The 14,907-nt window shown below is 33.7% G+C and overlaps 1 protein-coding gene across 2 annotated transcripts in view; it reads right to left on the reverse strand.

Moving 5' to 3' along the window:
• LOC148941226 (fatty-acid amide hydrolase 2) overlaps nt 1-14,907 on the reverse strand; it is a 322,168-nt gene that overhangs the window by 186,294 nt on the left and 120,967 nt on the right. For both annotated transcript variants that reach the window (XM_089104464.1, XM_089104463.1), the window contains exon 4: nt 11,641-11,752. In XM_089104464.1, the coding sequence (XP_088960590.1) occupies nt 11,641-11,752 (112 nt within the window). The remainder of the gene's footprint in view (nt 1-11,640; nt 11,753-14,907) is intronic.

Raw genomic sequence — 14,907 nt, forward strand, 5'->3', positions numbered from 1 at the left:
TTTTTTTCTCTCTCTCTTTTTTTAAATGTTAAATTGTAATTAAGTTGTAAAACAAAATGTTAAAAAAATAGTTAAATTGAGTTAATTTGTATTGAATGGTATGAAAAGAGTAGAAAGAGTGAATGAGTTTTGGTTTATGATAAAAGATTGTGTGACGCTGCTCAAGTCACAATAGTGGCTTAATAAAACGTCATACGTTCTTACCATTTCTACGTTTGTTGATAATGTTATTCAAAAAATGTATTGTAAGTGCCAGTTAAGTATGATGTATTATTAGTTGAAGATAAAAGTCAAGTCAAGTCAAGTCATTATCCTTTCAGCGCATGTCGGAAAGAAAATACCCTCGCTTTTTTACCCGTTGTTGCTCTTTGTCAAATTTTAAGCCAATAAATCAAAGCAAAAGTGGTCGGCCCTTTTTTGGCTCCATTTTCAGGCGAACTAGTAGTTTTTTCAAAATGAAGTCCAGCTGACCCAAGGAGTTTCGAACGTAAGTTTCAAAACAAATAAAAATATGAGTTTTTAAACATTTTGGAAGACTGAGCATCTAATCCATTTTTTGGCGCTTTGGCCAAAGAACCCTTTTTTTTTGGAAAAATTTCCAATCATTTTTTGGCCGAAAACCATTGGCCTAACCATTTTTTGAAGAGCCATTTTTTGGCCAAACCTATTTTTTGGCCGAAGAACCAGCCATTTTTTGGTCGAAAACCATTGGCCGAACTTTTTTTCAGGCCGAACCCATTTTTTTGGCCGAAGAACCCACGGGTGTAGGTTTCAAGCCGTTTGGAACGAAAGAAATCTTAAGATGCGTGTAATCTTAAACAAAAACGAAAAATTTTCGCCATTTTTTAAAAATAAACTGTCTGTTTCTCTACAATGACATTGAACAAAGATAGCTAAAAGAGCCATTGGTGACTCAAAAACCATTTTACGGCTCTGTTCTAAAGACAGTATATTTCATCTTAATGTGCAGCGAAATGAAGGCCCAATTCAACACTTGACACTTAAGATTGCAGTTCATTTGAAATGACATTAAAGTCTCATTTTCTTTAACTTCATCGACGATCTCCTGCATACATGTCCGCAGGGGAGGGGGGCTCTGGGCTTGGGCTCCCCAAAATCTAAAATTTTTCCGAATTTATTGGCATTTCTTAATCAAATTACCGAACAAAAATTGATTTTGTTTATTAGGACCCTCCGGAAAAATTTTTGCACAAATCCCTGGTGTCCAATACAATTTCCAAATTTAGGATTTAGGATAAATTCATTTCCAAGCTACTAAAAATACGTGTAATTAAATTCTATGGGCTTGAAAGGTCTTCAAATATAAAAAAAAAATAATAACTCCTAAGCCCCTGGCAGTCGACCTATTAGAAAAAATTAGCGACTTAGGAGAATCTCTGGAGAGCCTCGGGCCTGTGGGTACGGCCATAAAGACACATCGCTAATATAAAGGTTGGAATCAGCAGTAACGTAGATCCAGACAAGCAGAATAAAGCAAAATACAGTCTCGATAAATGAAGCGACTATTTGGATCTTTTATTTTCAGTTATATTGACTATGAAACCTTACAACAAAAAGCAGGGGGTTGAGCAAGCGGTGGCCTCCGTCACATACGGAATAATTTTAATTCGGTTTGCTCTTTAAATTCGAAAGTTTTTTTTCTTAAAAGTTAGAAGTCCAAAATATTTCACTGCATATGCAAGAGAAATATTCACAAAACCCATCCAAAAGAGCTAACAGTTACATCATTATCATAAGTAAGAAAAAAAATATTTAAAAGACATTTCTGTATTCCCCATGACACTATATGTTCCATGATTATCATATTGAAAAATGTATTACAACCGGATATAATTCTTTAGATATAAAAGAAAGGAGTTCTGGTCAAAAAGATCCCCATCCCAAAAAGCCCCATCCCAAAAAGCCCCATCCCATTATTGACATCATTAACAAGAAAACTTAGTACCTAAAAGCGATTTCAGTATTCCAAGAAGTGGATGGTCCATGATCCATGGTAATACAAATTGGTCAATTGGTAATACGATTACCATGTATGGTAATACATGGTAATACAATCTAAGTACCTAAAAGCGATTACAGTATTCCAAGAAGTGATGGTCCATGGTCCATGGTTATACAATTTGGTCAATTGGTAATACAATTACCATGCATGGTAATACATGGTAATACAATCTTAGTACCTAAAAGTGATTTCAGTATTCCAAGAAGTGATGGTCTATGGTCCATGGTTATACAATTTGGTGAATTGGTAATACAATTACCATGTATGGTAATACATGGTAATACAATCTTAGTACCTAAAAGCGATTACAGTATTCCAAGAAGTGATGGTCCATGGTCCATGGTTATACAATTTGGTCAATTGGTAATACAATTACCATGAATGGTAATACAATCTTAGTACCTAAAAGCGGATTCAGTATTCAAAGAAGTGATGGTCCATGGTCCATGGTTATACAATTTGGTCCATTGGTAATACAATTACCATGCATGGTAATACATGGTAATACAATCTTAGTACCTAAAAGCGATTACAGTATTCCAAGAAGTGATGGTTCATGGTCCATGGTTATACAATTTGGTCAATTGGTAATACAATTACCATGTATGGTAATACAATCTTAGTACCTAAAAGCGGATTCAGTAGTCAAAGAAGTGATGGTCCATGGTCCATGGTAATACAATTTGGTCCATTGGTAATACAATTACCATGAATGGTAATACATGGTAATACAATCTTAGTACCTAAAAGTGATTTCAGTATTCCAAGAAGTGATGGTCTATGGTCCATGGTTATACAATTTGGTGAATTGGTAATACAATTACCATGTATGGTAATACATGGTAATACAATCTTAGTACCTAAAAGCGATTACAGTATTCCAAGAAGTGATGGTCCATGGTCCATGGTTATACAATTTGGTCAATTTGTAATACAATTACCATGTATGGTAATACAATCTTAGTACCTAAAAGCGGATTCAGTATTCCAAGAAGTGATGGTCCATGGTCCATGGTTATACAATTTGGTCCATTGGTAATACAATTACCATGCATGGTAATACATGGTAATACAATCTTAGTACCTAAAAGCGATTTCAGTATTCCAAGAAGTGATGGTCCATGGTCCATGGTTATACAATTTGGTCAATTGGTAATACAATTACCATGTATGGTAATACAATCTTAGTACCTAAAAGCGGATTCAGTATTCAAAGAAGTGATGGTCCATGGTCCATGGTTATACAATTTGGTCAATTGGTAATACAATTACCATGCATGGTAATACATGGTAATACAATCTTAGTACCTAAAAGTGATTTCAGTATTCCAAGAAGTGATGGTCTATGGTCCATGGTTATACAATTTGGTGAATTGGTAATACAATTACCATGTATGGTAATACATGGTAATACAATCTAAGTACCTAAAAGCGATTACAGTAGTCCAAGAAGTGATGGTCCATGGTCCATGGTTATACAATTTGGTCAATTGGTAATACAATTACCATGTATGGTAATACAATCTTAGTACCTAAAAGCGGATTCAGTATTCAAAGAAGTGATGGTCCATGGTCCATGGTAATACAATTTGGTCCATTGGTAATACTATTACCATGCATGGTAATACATGGTAATACAATCTTAGTACCTAAAAGCGATTACAGTATTCCAAGAAGTGATGGTCCATGGTCCATGGTTATACAATTTGGTCAATTGGTAATACAATTACCATGTATGGTAATACAATCTTAGTACCTAAAAGCGGATTCAGTATTCAAAGAAGTGATGGTCCATGGTCCATGGTTATACAATTTGGTCCATTGGTAATACAATTACCATGCATGGTAATACAGGGTAATACAATCTTAGTACCGAAAAGTGATTTCAGTATTCCAAGAAGTGATGGTCTATGGTCCATGGTTATACAATTTGGTCAATTGGTAATACAATTACCATGTATGGTAATACATGGTAATACAATCTAAGTACCTAAAAGCGATTCCAGTATTCCAAGAAGTGATGGTCCATGGTCCATGGTTATACAATTTGGTCAATTGGTAATACAATTACCATGTATGGTAATACAATCTTAGTACCTCAAAGCGGATTCAGTATTCAAAGAAGTGATGGTCCATGGTCCATGGTAATACAATTTGGTCCATTGGTAATACAATTACCATGCATGGTAATACATGGTAATACAATCTTAGTACCTAAAAGTGATTTCAGTATTCCAAGAAGTGATGGTCTATGGTCCATGGTTATACAATTTGGTGAATTGGTAATACAATTACCATGTATGGTAATACATGGTAATACAATCTTAGTACCTAAAAGCGATTTCATTATTCCAAAAAGGGATGGTCCATGGTCCATGATAATACAATTTGGTCCATTGTTAATACAATTACCATGTATGGTAATACATGGCAAAAACGAGTGTCTTACCTGTGTTGACGCACCTCATCAACCTTTCTCTAGATCTTGGAGTCTTCCCGGAAGCACTAAAGATTGCAAGAGTGATTCCTCTTCATAAAGGAGGGAAAAAAGATGACCCATCGAATCGAAGACCTATATCTATTCTCCCATTTTTCTCTAAGTTGTATGAGAAAGTGGTACATGCCCAGTTAAGTTATTATATTTAAAAGAATAAAATTCAAATGGAAAATCAATTTGGGTTCAGAAAAGGGCTATCTACGGATATGGCAGTTCTGAAATTGGTTGATTGGATTAATGTTGCTTTTGAAGCTGGTCTCATACCCGCAGCTTTGTTTTTGGACATGAAAATAGCTTTCGATACGATTGGCTACTCATAGCTTATTCAAGCTCTTGACTTGATTGGGGTGAAGGGTTCAAGTCTGGAGTGGTTTTCATCGTATCTACACAATCGGTATCAGATGGTTAAGAATGGGTCATTTTTATCTTCAAAAAAGAAAGGAGAGTGTGGGGTCCCACAAGGGTCAATCTTTGGACCTCTACCTTTCATTATTTTCATTGATCGAGTGAAACACTACCTGTCAGAGGCTGGTGTCATCCTGTTTGCAGATGACACTTTGCTCTTTCTGGCAGCGCCTTCACTTGATATTTTATATAATAAAATTCATAATGCAGTTTCTGAATTTCTAACTTTTTCTCTGCAAAATATGTTAACCCTAAACTTTTCTAAAACCTTTTTCATGATATTTTCTAGACTTTCGTCTAGTGCTAGAAATGACCATATCACGGTTCAAGAAAATGTGATAAAGAGAGTGGCAACAACGAAGTATTTTGGGTTTTTAATTGATGAAAACCTGTCGTGGAAAAACCATTCAAGGACGATAGCTGAAAAATTAAGCAGAGACCTTGGGGTGATGCAAAGAATTAAAAATCTAGTCCCGAAAAAGATCTTGAAAATGATTTATTTTTCTATATTTTACCCATATATTAGCTACGGATGCTCTATATGGGCAAGTAATTTTGTAACATGTTTCAAAAGAGTACAAAAACTTCAGAATAGAGCTGTAAAATTATTATCTGAATTTGATTATTCTGATGAGGTTCCTGCTCATGAGCATTTTAAAAAGAATAAGTTAATGGAAATATCCCAAATTTGAGATTACCAAGTCGCGATTTTCTCGTATAAATATTTGAATCAGCTGCTCACCCCTGCTTTTGAAAATCTTTTTACTTTAATAGAGACCGTCATGATCATAATACAAGAAAAGCTGATGACTTAACTCATGAGTTTAGGAGCACCACTCGGGCATCTTTTGTGATTCGCCATTATGGTCCCCATGTTTGGAATATATTGCCCAAGTGTGTGAAAAATGCGCCTAGTCTTCCGGCTTTCAAGTCACGGGCAAAGAAGTTTCTTTTATCTTGTGATTGAATTTGGTTTCAAGCCCGCTCCAGGTTGTCATTCTATTTAAGGTATTCCCCGATTTACTTTGCTTTTTTTCTATCTACTTCTTGTCTTTTCCTCTTTCTCTCTTTTTTCTTTTATTCCTTCATCATATAAGTTTCTTGTGTGTTGAGTAGCAAGGTATGAATGTTATTTTAATTAGGTGAGAGGGATAACCTCGCTTGCCCTTTCAAGCTTATTGCCTTTCTTGGCAGGCGAAAGGCGAATAGTGTTTGTTTTCTTTTTTTTAATAAATGTATATCTCATAAAAAAAATCTTAGTACCTAAAAGCCATATCAGTATTCCAAGAAGTGATGGTCCATGGTCCATGGTAATACAAATTGGTCCATTGGTAATACAATTACCATGCATGGTAATACATGGTAATACAATCTTAGTACCTAAAAGCGATTTCAGTATTCCAAGAAGTGATGGTCCATGGTCCATGGTTATACAATTTTGTCCATTGTTAATACAATTACCATGTATGGTAATACATGGTAATACAATCTTAGTACCTAAAAGCAATTTCAGTATTCCAAGAAGTGATGGTCCATGGTCCATGGTAATACAATTTGGTCAATTGGTTATACAATTATCATGTATGGTAATACATGGTAATACAATCTTAGTACCTAAAAGCGATTTCAGTATTCAAAGAAGTGATGGTCCATGGTCCATGATAATATAATTTGGTTCATTGGTAATACAATTACCATGCATGGTAATACAATCTTAGTACCTAAAAGCGATTTCATTATTCCAAAAAGGGATGTTCCATGGTCCACGATAATACAATTTGGTCCATTGTTAATACAATTACCATGTATGGTAATACATGGTAATACAATCTTAGTACCTAAAAGCGATTTCAGTGTTCCAAGAAGTGATGGTCCATGGTCCATGGTAATATAATTTGGTCCATTGGTAATACGTTTACCATATATGGTAATACAATTTTAGTACCTAAAAGCGATTTAAGTATTCCAAGAAGTGACGGTCCATGGTCCATGGTAATACAATTTGGTCTATTGGTAATACAATTACCATGTATGGTAATACATGGTAATACAATCTTAGTACCTAAAAGCGATTTCAGTATTCCAAGAAGTGATGGTCCATGGTCCATGGTAATACGATTTGGTCAATTGGTAATACAATTACCATGTATAGTAATACATGGTTATACGATTTGGTCAATTGGTAATACAATTACCATGTATAGTAATACATGGTAATACAATCTTAGTACCGAAAAGCGATTTCAGTATTTCAAGAAGTACAATTTAGTCCATGGTAATACAATTATAATAATGTTGAGAAGGGAGGGAAATCTGGTCACCCTGTCCCACATCCAGCAAAGCCGATAGTTACATAATTGTCGCGAGTAATAAATTTTAATACTTAAAATTTATTCTAGTGTTCGATGCGATATAACGTGTTCCATAATATAATTATCACGTTGAAAACGTGTTACGATTGGACACAATTCTTTAGATTTTAAAAGTGGGCGTTCTAGCCATTTATGACCCCATCAAGCAAAGCCAATAATTACATCATTATCATCAATAAGATATCGTAGTACCTAAAAGCATTTTCCACATTCCAAGACACACAATATGTTCATTGAGAAAAAAGCGATAATACTGACAATTTTTTACAATCGGATAGAACCGTTGGATGTGACTATTTGCAGATGGAAAGATCTGGTCACCCAGACTCCCACCCATCAAGGCCAATTGTTACATCATTATCATTAATTACATATTTTTGCACCTAAAATTCATTTCCGGGTTCCATGAGATTTAACATGAGATTTGTCTGTTAAAAACATTTTACATTCCGATATAATTCTTTATCTTTGGAGAGAGGGAGTTTTGCCCCGCCCAGGGCCAAACCCGACAAAGCCAATGGTAACATCATTACCATCAATAAGAAAATTTTATCCTTAAAAGACATTTATTTTTTCCACGATTGGTAAGTCTTGCTACTATAATATATGCACCAAGGGCGTAGCAATACTTCGGATTATTTTTCGTTTTTTTTATGAGGGCAACTTAATCAATAAGGGCAACTGAACCAATGAGGGCAACTTAATCACGTACTTATTATCATGAAATCATATAAGTGCACGTAATTCTTTAGATTTGGAGAAGAATAGTTGTTGCCATCGAAAATTCATCCGGCTAGAAATTGTAATGCTTAGAAATAATTCCAAAGTTGTGTGGCCAGGGCCGTATCCACGATTTTTTTTGGGGGGGGGGGGGGGTCGTTTTACACAAGGATTTTTTTTTGGGGGGGGGGGTGTTTTACACAAGGGTTTTTTATGGGGGGGCTACACAAAAAACCCTCACAAAGCGCATACACAATTTGTTTATATCCATTTTTGTTACGTTTTTACAAGTCAGATGAACATTTCGGAGGGGGGGTCCAAAACTCCTACCCTACCCCCCCCCCCTGGATACGGCCTTGTCTGGGCAGGCCTATAATCCTGACTCTATAGAAATTAATATTTTCCATAGTAAAATTGTAATTTTTCCAAAGGCACTTGAGAAAAATTCAACTTCACATTTTCTAGCATTCAAGTTTAAAAAGTTTGCCTGTAAAATCTTTGGCTTTTCAAACTTTGCAAATTTGAAATGCTTTGCCAACGTAACTAAATCTTGAAGCTTAATTGAGATGAAAAGTTCAGTTCCAGTTGTCTCTATCTCTATAGAAAATTCAATAGTCAAGCCTTAAAAATTGTTTTGAAGCTGTAGAGCTTCTATGGGTCAATTTAAAAAGGGAAGATTAAATATATATTTTCACGAGTATACTTCGGCCCAAAAAATTATAGAAGAAAATAAGAGAGGCCATTCTAATTTGTCTCTGAGAAAAGAAAAGTGATAACACCATCAAGCATTATCCAACAAGATCGCATGTTTAATTTTAGGGGGTCTGGCGTATCCCCACCATGGGAAATTCACCCCACTGAATACCCCCCACAGAAATTCCTCGGCAGAAAATTTCCATCAGACAATGGAGTTTTGCCCCCAGGAGAAAATCTGCGGGGGGATTTTCCGGGGTGGAATTTTCGCGGGGGGAGTTTTCCAGGGGAGATTTTCCGCGGGGAAATTTTCTGGGAGGAGGATTTATCGTGGAGGGGGGGGGTCCAGGGGAAATACGCCTAATAATAACTTTAGAAACATAAGCATTAATTATGTTATTTTTCTCTTCTTTTTTTACATTTTTCCAAGGATAATAGAACCATTTTTGCCAAAAGGACACAATAGCTATATGATATATGTTTATCTTATTTTAGCTAGTTTACATGTATACGAAACTATTCCTTACTATTTTATATTTAATATAAAAAAGTTTTAAAAACGGTTCACTGTTTTCAGGTTGGACCTAACTACACTTAGGCGGCTAATTTAAACCGAAATTGGGTAACACTCAACTCCAACAGGACAGAACCGGCCAGAGATTTGAATTGAGAGCCTACTAACCTACTATTTCATTACTAATTTCCAACAGGGCTATCCAGCAGCAGTTTTCATACCCAGTCCTAACGAGCTTTTAGGTTATACCAACGTGAGGTATTAGTTACGGGAAGTGACCCCGCATTCAAGACTCCTCCCCCCTTAAAAATCTTTATTGGGAACCAGCGGCGACTTCTGTATTTTTGCGGCATTCTGAGAAGTTTTAGACTACACATGTTAGCCTATGACAATAGCCTACAGTTATTTTTGCTTCGGAATATGCAAGCATAGGATAGGCCTGCATATTTGCAGGCATATGGGGGCTGGCCTTTTTTATCTAAAAAAAGACTCAATAAAATGGGCACGAAGCAATATATCAGCGTATTTTTGATTTTTATGTATGTGTATTTTAATGATTACATCTATTTTATCGTATCCTCTTGAACCATTAGAACCCCTCCCCCTCTACTCTAGAGACAGCATTTGGTCTTCTTTTCTGTTACTGTTGTTTAAGGCTATCAGAGGAAGGTTTATACTATTCAGTCTTCTCCACCTTAAGCTGTACAAATCCTCGAACTATTGAGTTTATCCATTTGATTTCATATATATAAAAGTTTTGAACACACTCTACTCGAAAAAATAAACCAAGAACTTCCTGTATCCTATTAACATAAAATAGATGTCTAATAATATCAGAGGTCTAATCGTTTCAGAAAAGCTAACAAGCTCCAAAAAAGTTCCCTTCAACAAACTATGAGCCCTAGGTAACGCTCCCTTTCAAATTCCGCGGATTCTTTCCCATAATATAAATTCAGTCATTTGAGAAAGGCTGAACTTTGGAAAGTCCCGTAATTACAACCGAAGTTTGTGATATACTTTGAGAGACGGAGTTAAATTAGTCAACCCATTTGCTCACAACTTCATCAAGAATTGTTTGCATTAGATAAAGTTTAAAGCCTGGAAAATGTGTGGGCAATATTACAAAATTGAACAAAACAGAGAGAAGGTATTTTTTCACAAAAAATGGACTGCAAATCTTAGCCTTTTACAAAAAATAAAGAGAGAAAAAGAAAAGTTTAATTTGAATAAAGGAGTGGAACAAGAGTGGAACATAAAAAAACAAGATTTTAAATAATAAAAAAAAAATCCGAATACTTCAACTCCACATCCGGGAGCCTTTTTCAACGGAAAAAAACTTAAAGAAAAAAAAAAATATTTTTAAATAAAATCATCTAAATAAAACGACAACTAAAACACAAGAGAAAAAATCCATATTTAGAGGATTTTTTTTCTTTGTCCTTAATTTTTTTTCGTTGAAAAAGGCCCTGGGACGTGGAGTCAAAGTATTTGGATTTTTTTATTATTTAAAGTTTTTTATCTTTTGCTTTGTTCCCCTGCTTTATTTAAATTAAACCCGTTTATTTCTCTTTTAATTATTAGTTAATGGAAAACCAATATGGTCTAATATATTATTTAAATTTTAACCTTTACTTCCAACTCGATATCCAACAAAAGGAATTAATGAATTAACTAAGTTACATCTAAATTAAATCAATACACATATTTTAATCTCTTTTAAAATCAACTACTCTTAATTATTTCATATTATTTGGTAATTTTATAAGAAGCTACATTCATTCTTTAGTTTAATTCAGGTTGGCAAGCACTGTTCTTTTTCGCCATCTATCTGAGCCAAGCAAAAATCAGGTCATCCCCGAATGGAGTGGAAATAGGTCATAAGAAAGGATTTAAAGGAAATTAGAACTTCTTAGAAGGGGATAAAGAGTGGAGGATGTGGGGGGAGGAGAGTGGTGAAGGAGCGTGTGCAGCTGGGTTGGCCTTAGGCCGCTTGGTGCTGCAGTGAGTTGTTAGTAATAGTAGCATTTTATAACAAAAATCTTATTGTATTATATTTTGTTTTAACCGTATTGTTTTATTTTTGAATAGTAATATATTTCCTTTAATTTAATTAACACATATTCGAATTCAGCACAAACAAGCCTGAAAAAAAAACGCTTCAGGCAGGGCCGTATCCAGGATTTTTTTTTTCGGGGGGGGGGGGGTAAAAAAGGATTTATTCGGGAGATGGGGTTAAGAGAAATACTTCAAAACAGCGTGAAAAATTTGTTTATATTCATAATTGTTAACTTTTTACGAGTCAGACACACATTTCGGAGGGGGGGTCCAACCCCTCCCCCTGGATACAGCCTTGGCTTCAAGTTTTAATTAAAAGAGTTGGAACTTATTCCTCCGTGTTATTAAATAGATAAGATACCTGTTGACGCTTTGTGCCCAAAAACTCCATTAAAAAAGCAAGGCATTCTAATGGAGCCACCAATGTCCGAGCCCATGCCCATGGGAGAAGCAGCAGCAGATTGCAAGCATCCCTTTGAAAAGAAAAAACAGCTGTTATATAATGAAGAAACACAGCTGTTGAGTTGGAGGCTATTGGAGAATACTTAAGAAACAGCTTGTTGTATATTTTCTTCGTCAAAGAAAAATAAACTATTCTAACAAAACAATATAATTTAATGGAAATATTAATTAATAAAATAATTAATTGCTCATTCATTAACAAATTAGTGGTTAATTTTAATTAGAAAAGGGCTAATCAAAGAACAAGAAAAACAGCTATTGAGTTGGAGACTATGGGAGAATACTTAAAAAATAGCTTGTTATATATTTTCTTCGTCAGGGCAAAATATAGTATTTTGACAAAACAATATAAATTGAAACAAATATTAGTTAATAAAATTAATTAACTGTAACTCAACAAATTATTTGTTAACTTTTATTAGAAAAAGGCTAATAAAAGATTAAGAAAAACATCTGCTTAATTGGAGACTATCGGAGAATACTTATGAAACAGCTTATTGTATATTTTCTTTGTCAATTAAAAACAAACTATTTTAGCAAAACAATATAATTTAATGAAAATATTAATTAATAATATTAATTAATTAATAATTCATTAACAAATTAGTAGTTAACTTTTATCAGAAAAGGACAAATAAAGGATGAAAAATAGGTGCTGAATTGGAGGCTATTGGAGAATACTTAAGAAACAGTTTGTTGTATATTAACTTCGCCAAGGAAAAATAAACAATTTAAACAAAATAATATTTTTTAATAATATATTAATTAATGCAATTAATTAATTGCTAATTCATTAACAAATTATAAGTCAATTTTTTTTAAAGGGCTAATAAAAAGTTGAAAAAAAACTGCTGTTGAGTTAGAGGCTATCGGAGAATACTTAAGAAAAAGCTCGTTATATATTTTTTTCGCCGAGGAAAAATAAACCATTTTAACAGAATCATATTTTTTTTTAATATAAATATTAATCAATTCAATTGATTAATTGCTAATTCATTAACAAATTAGTAGTTAATTAACATTATTTTTTAGTGGTAACAACATTATTTCATTAACAAATTAGTTAACACATTGCTAGTTAAATAGCATCGTTTTAAACTAATAAACTGAAACTTTTACATATTTTATTAAATCTTACTTTTATTAGACAAGAGCTAATAAAAGATTAAGAAAAACAGCTGATGAGTTGGAGTCTATCGGAGAATACTTAAGTAACAGCTTGTTATATATTTTCTTCGTAAAGGAAAAATAAACTATTTTAACAAAACAATATAGTTTTGATAAAAAAAAATACATTAATTAATACAATTAATTGATTGCTAATTCATTAACAAATTAGTAGTTAATTTTTATTAAGAAAAGGCTAATCAAAGATGAAGAAAAACACCTATTGAGTTGGAGGCTATGGGAGAATACTTAAAAAACAGCTTGTTATATCTTTTCTTCGTAAAGGAAAAATAAACTATTTTAACAAAACAATATAGTTTTGATAAAAAAAATACATTAATTAATACAATTAATTGATTGCTAATTCATTAACAAATTAGTAGTTAATTTTTATTAAGAAAAGGCTGATCAAAGATGAAGAAAAACACCTATTGAGTTGGAGGCTATGGGAGAATACTTAAAAAACAGCTTGTTATATATTTTCTTCGTAAAGGAAAAATAAAATATTTTATCAAAACAATATAGTTTTGATAAAAAAAAATACATTAATTAATACAATTAATTGATTGCTAATTCATTAACAAATTAGTAGTTAATTTTTATTAAGAAAAGGCTAATCAAAGATGAAGAAAAACACCTATTGAGTTGGAGGCTATGGGAGAATACTTAAAAAACAGCTTTTATATATTTTCTTCGTCACCGAAAAATTAATTATTTAAACAAAATAATTTTTTTTAATACAAATATTAACTAAATCAATAAATTAATTGCTAATTCATTAACAAATTAGTAGTTAATTAACATTATTTAAAATTAGCAAAGTAGTTAACAAAATGTTCGTTAAATAAAATAATTTAAAACTAATTAACTGATATTAAGTTCCTTTTCGTTTGTTTGATAAACCTTAGACGGCAATTTAAGGAAAGGAAAAAATTTTGAGAGTCAGCTAAACGTCACACGAAGTTTGTCATCAAATGTCATCAAAACATCAAAAACACAAAACGTCATCAAAAACAAACGTCACACAACTGAAATCATAATTTTATCAAACAGTTCGTGGTAACGAACTGTAAGTAAGGAGCGACCCGGCTCAATGGTAACCGAAACTCTAGAAAACGGGTTTTTGATACCAATAGATATATCAAAAGAATCAGATTTCAATGCTGATTTCAAATATATAACTTTCATCAAGTTTAGAGCTACCCATCAAAAGTAACGCGCCTGAGAAAATTTGGCTGATTTTCAAAAAAAGGGGGAAAGACCCCCTAAAAATTATAGAACCTTAATAAAAATCGCACCATCATATTCAGCGTATCAGAGAACCCTACTGTAGAGGTTTCAAGCTCCTATCTACAAAAATGTGGATTTTTGCATTTTTTGCCAGAAGAAAGATCACGGATGCGTGTTTATTTGTTTGTGTGTTTGTTTGTTTGTTTGTTTTTTTTTTTTTTTCCAGGGGTGATAGTATCGACCCAGTGGTCCTAGAATATCGTGGGAGGGCTCATTGGAACGGAAATTAAAAGTTCTAGTGCCCTTTTTAAGTGACCAAAAAAAATGGAGGACAACTAGGCCCCCTCCAACGCTCATTTTTTTCCCAAAGTCACCCGATCAAAATTTTGAGATAGCCATTTTGTTCAGCATGGTCGAAAATATGATAAAAACGTCTTTTAGGATGACTTGATCCCCCAAAGTCCCCAGGGGGAGGGCTGAAAGTTATGAACTTTACTCAATGTTAACATTTTGTTTTGGTTTTTGGGATGTATCCAGCATTTTTCTGAGGTGTTTGTGTCGGGGAGGGGGGGCAAGGCGCGGGTCGGGGGCTAGATGGAAGGATCGTTCCATGAAGGAAGTTTTCATGGGGGAAGGGACATTGCTATGAAGGGGGCGCCGGATTTCCCAGCATTATTAAAGAAAAAGATCAGGAATTAAATAAAAAAAACAAGTTTTTCAACTGATCAACTGATTGTGATTAAGAGGTCATTTTTAAAGAACTGGAAAA

This window comes from Artemia sp. Qi Xiang Cuo, chromosome 18 (assembly GCF_049724085.1).
Source record: "Artemia sp. Qi Xiang Cuo chromosome 18, ASM4972408v1, whole genome shotgun sequence".
Classification (NCBI taxonomy): domain Eukaryota; kingdom Metazoa; phylum Arthropoda; class Branchiopoda; order Anostraca; family Artemiidae; genus Artemia; species Artemia sp. Qi Xiang Cuo.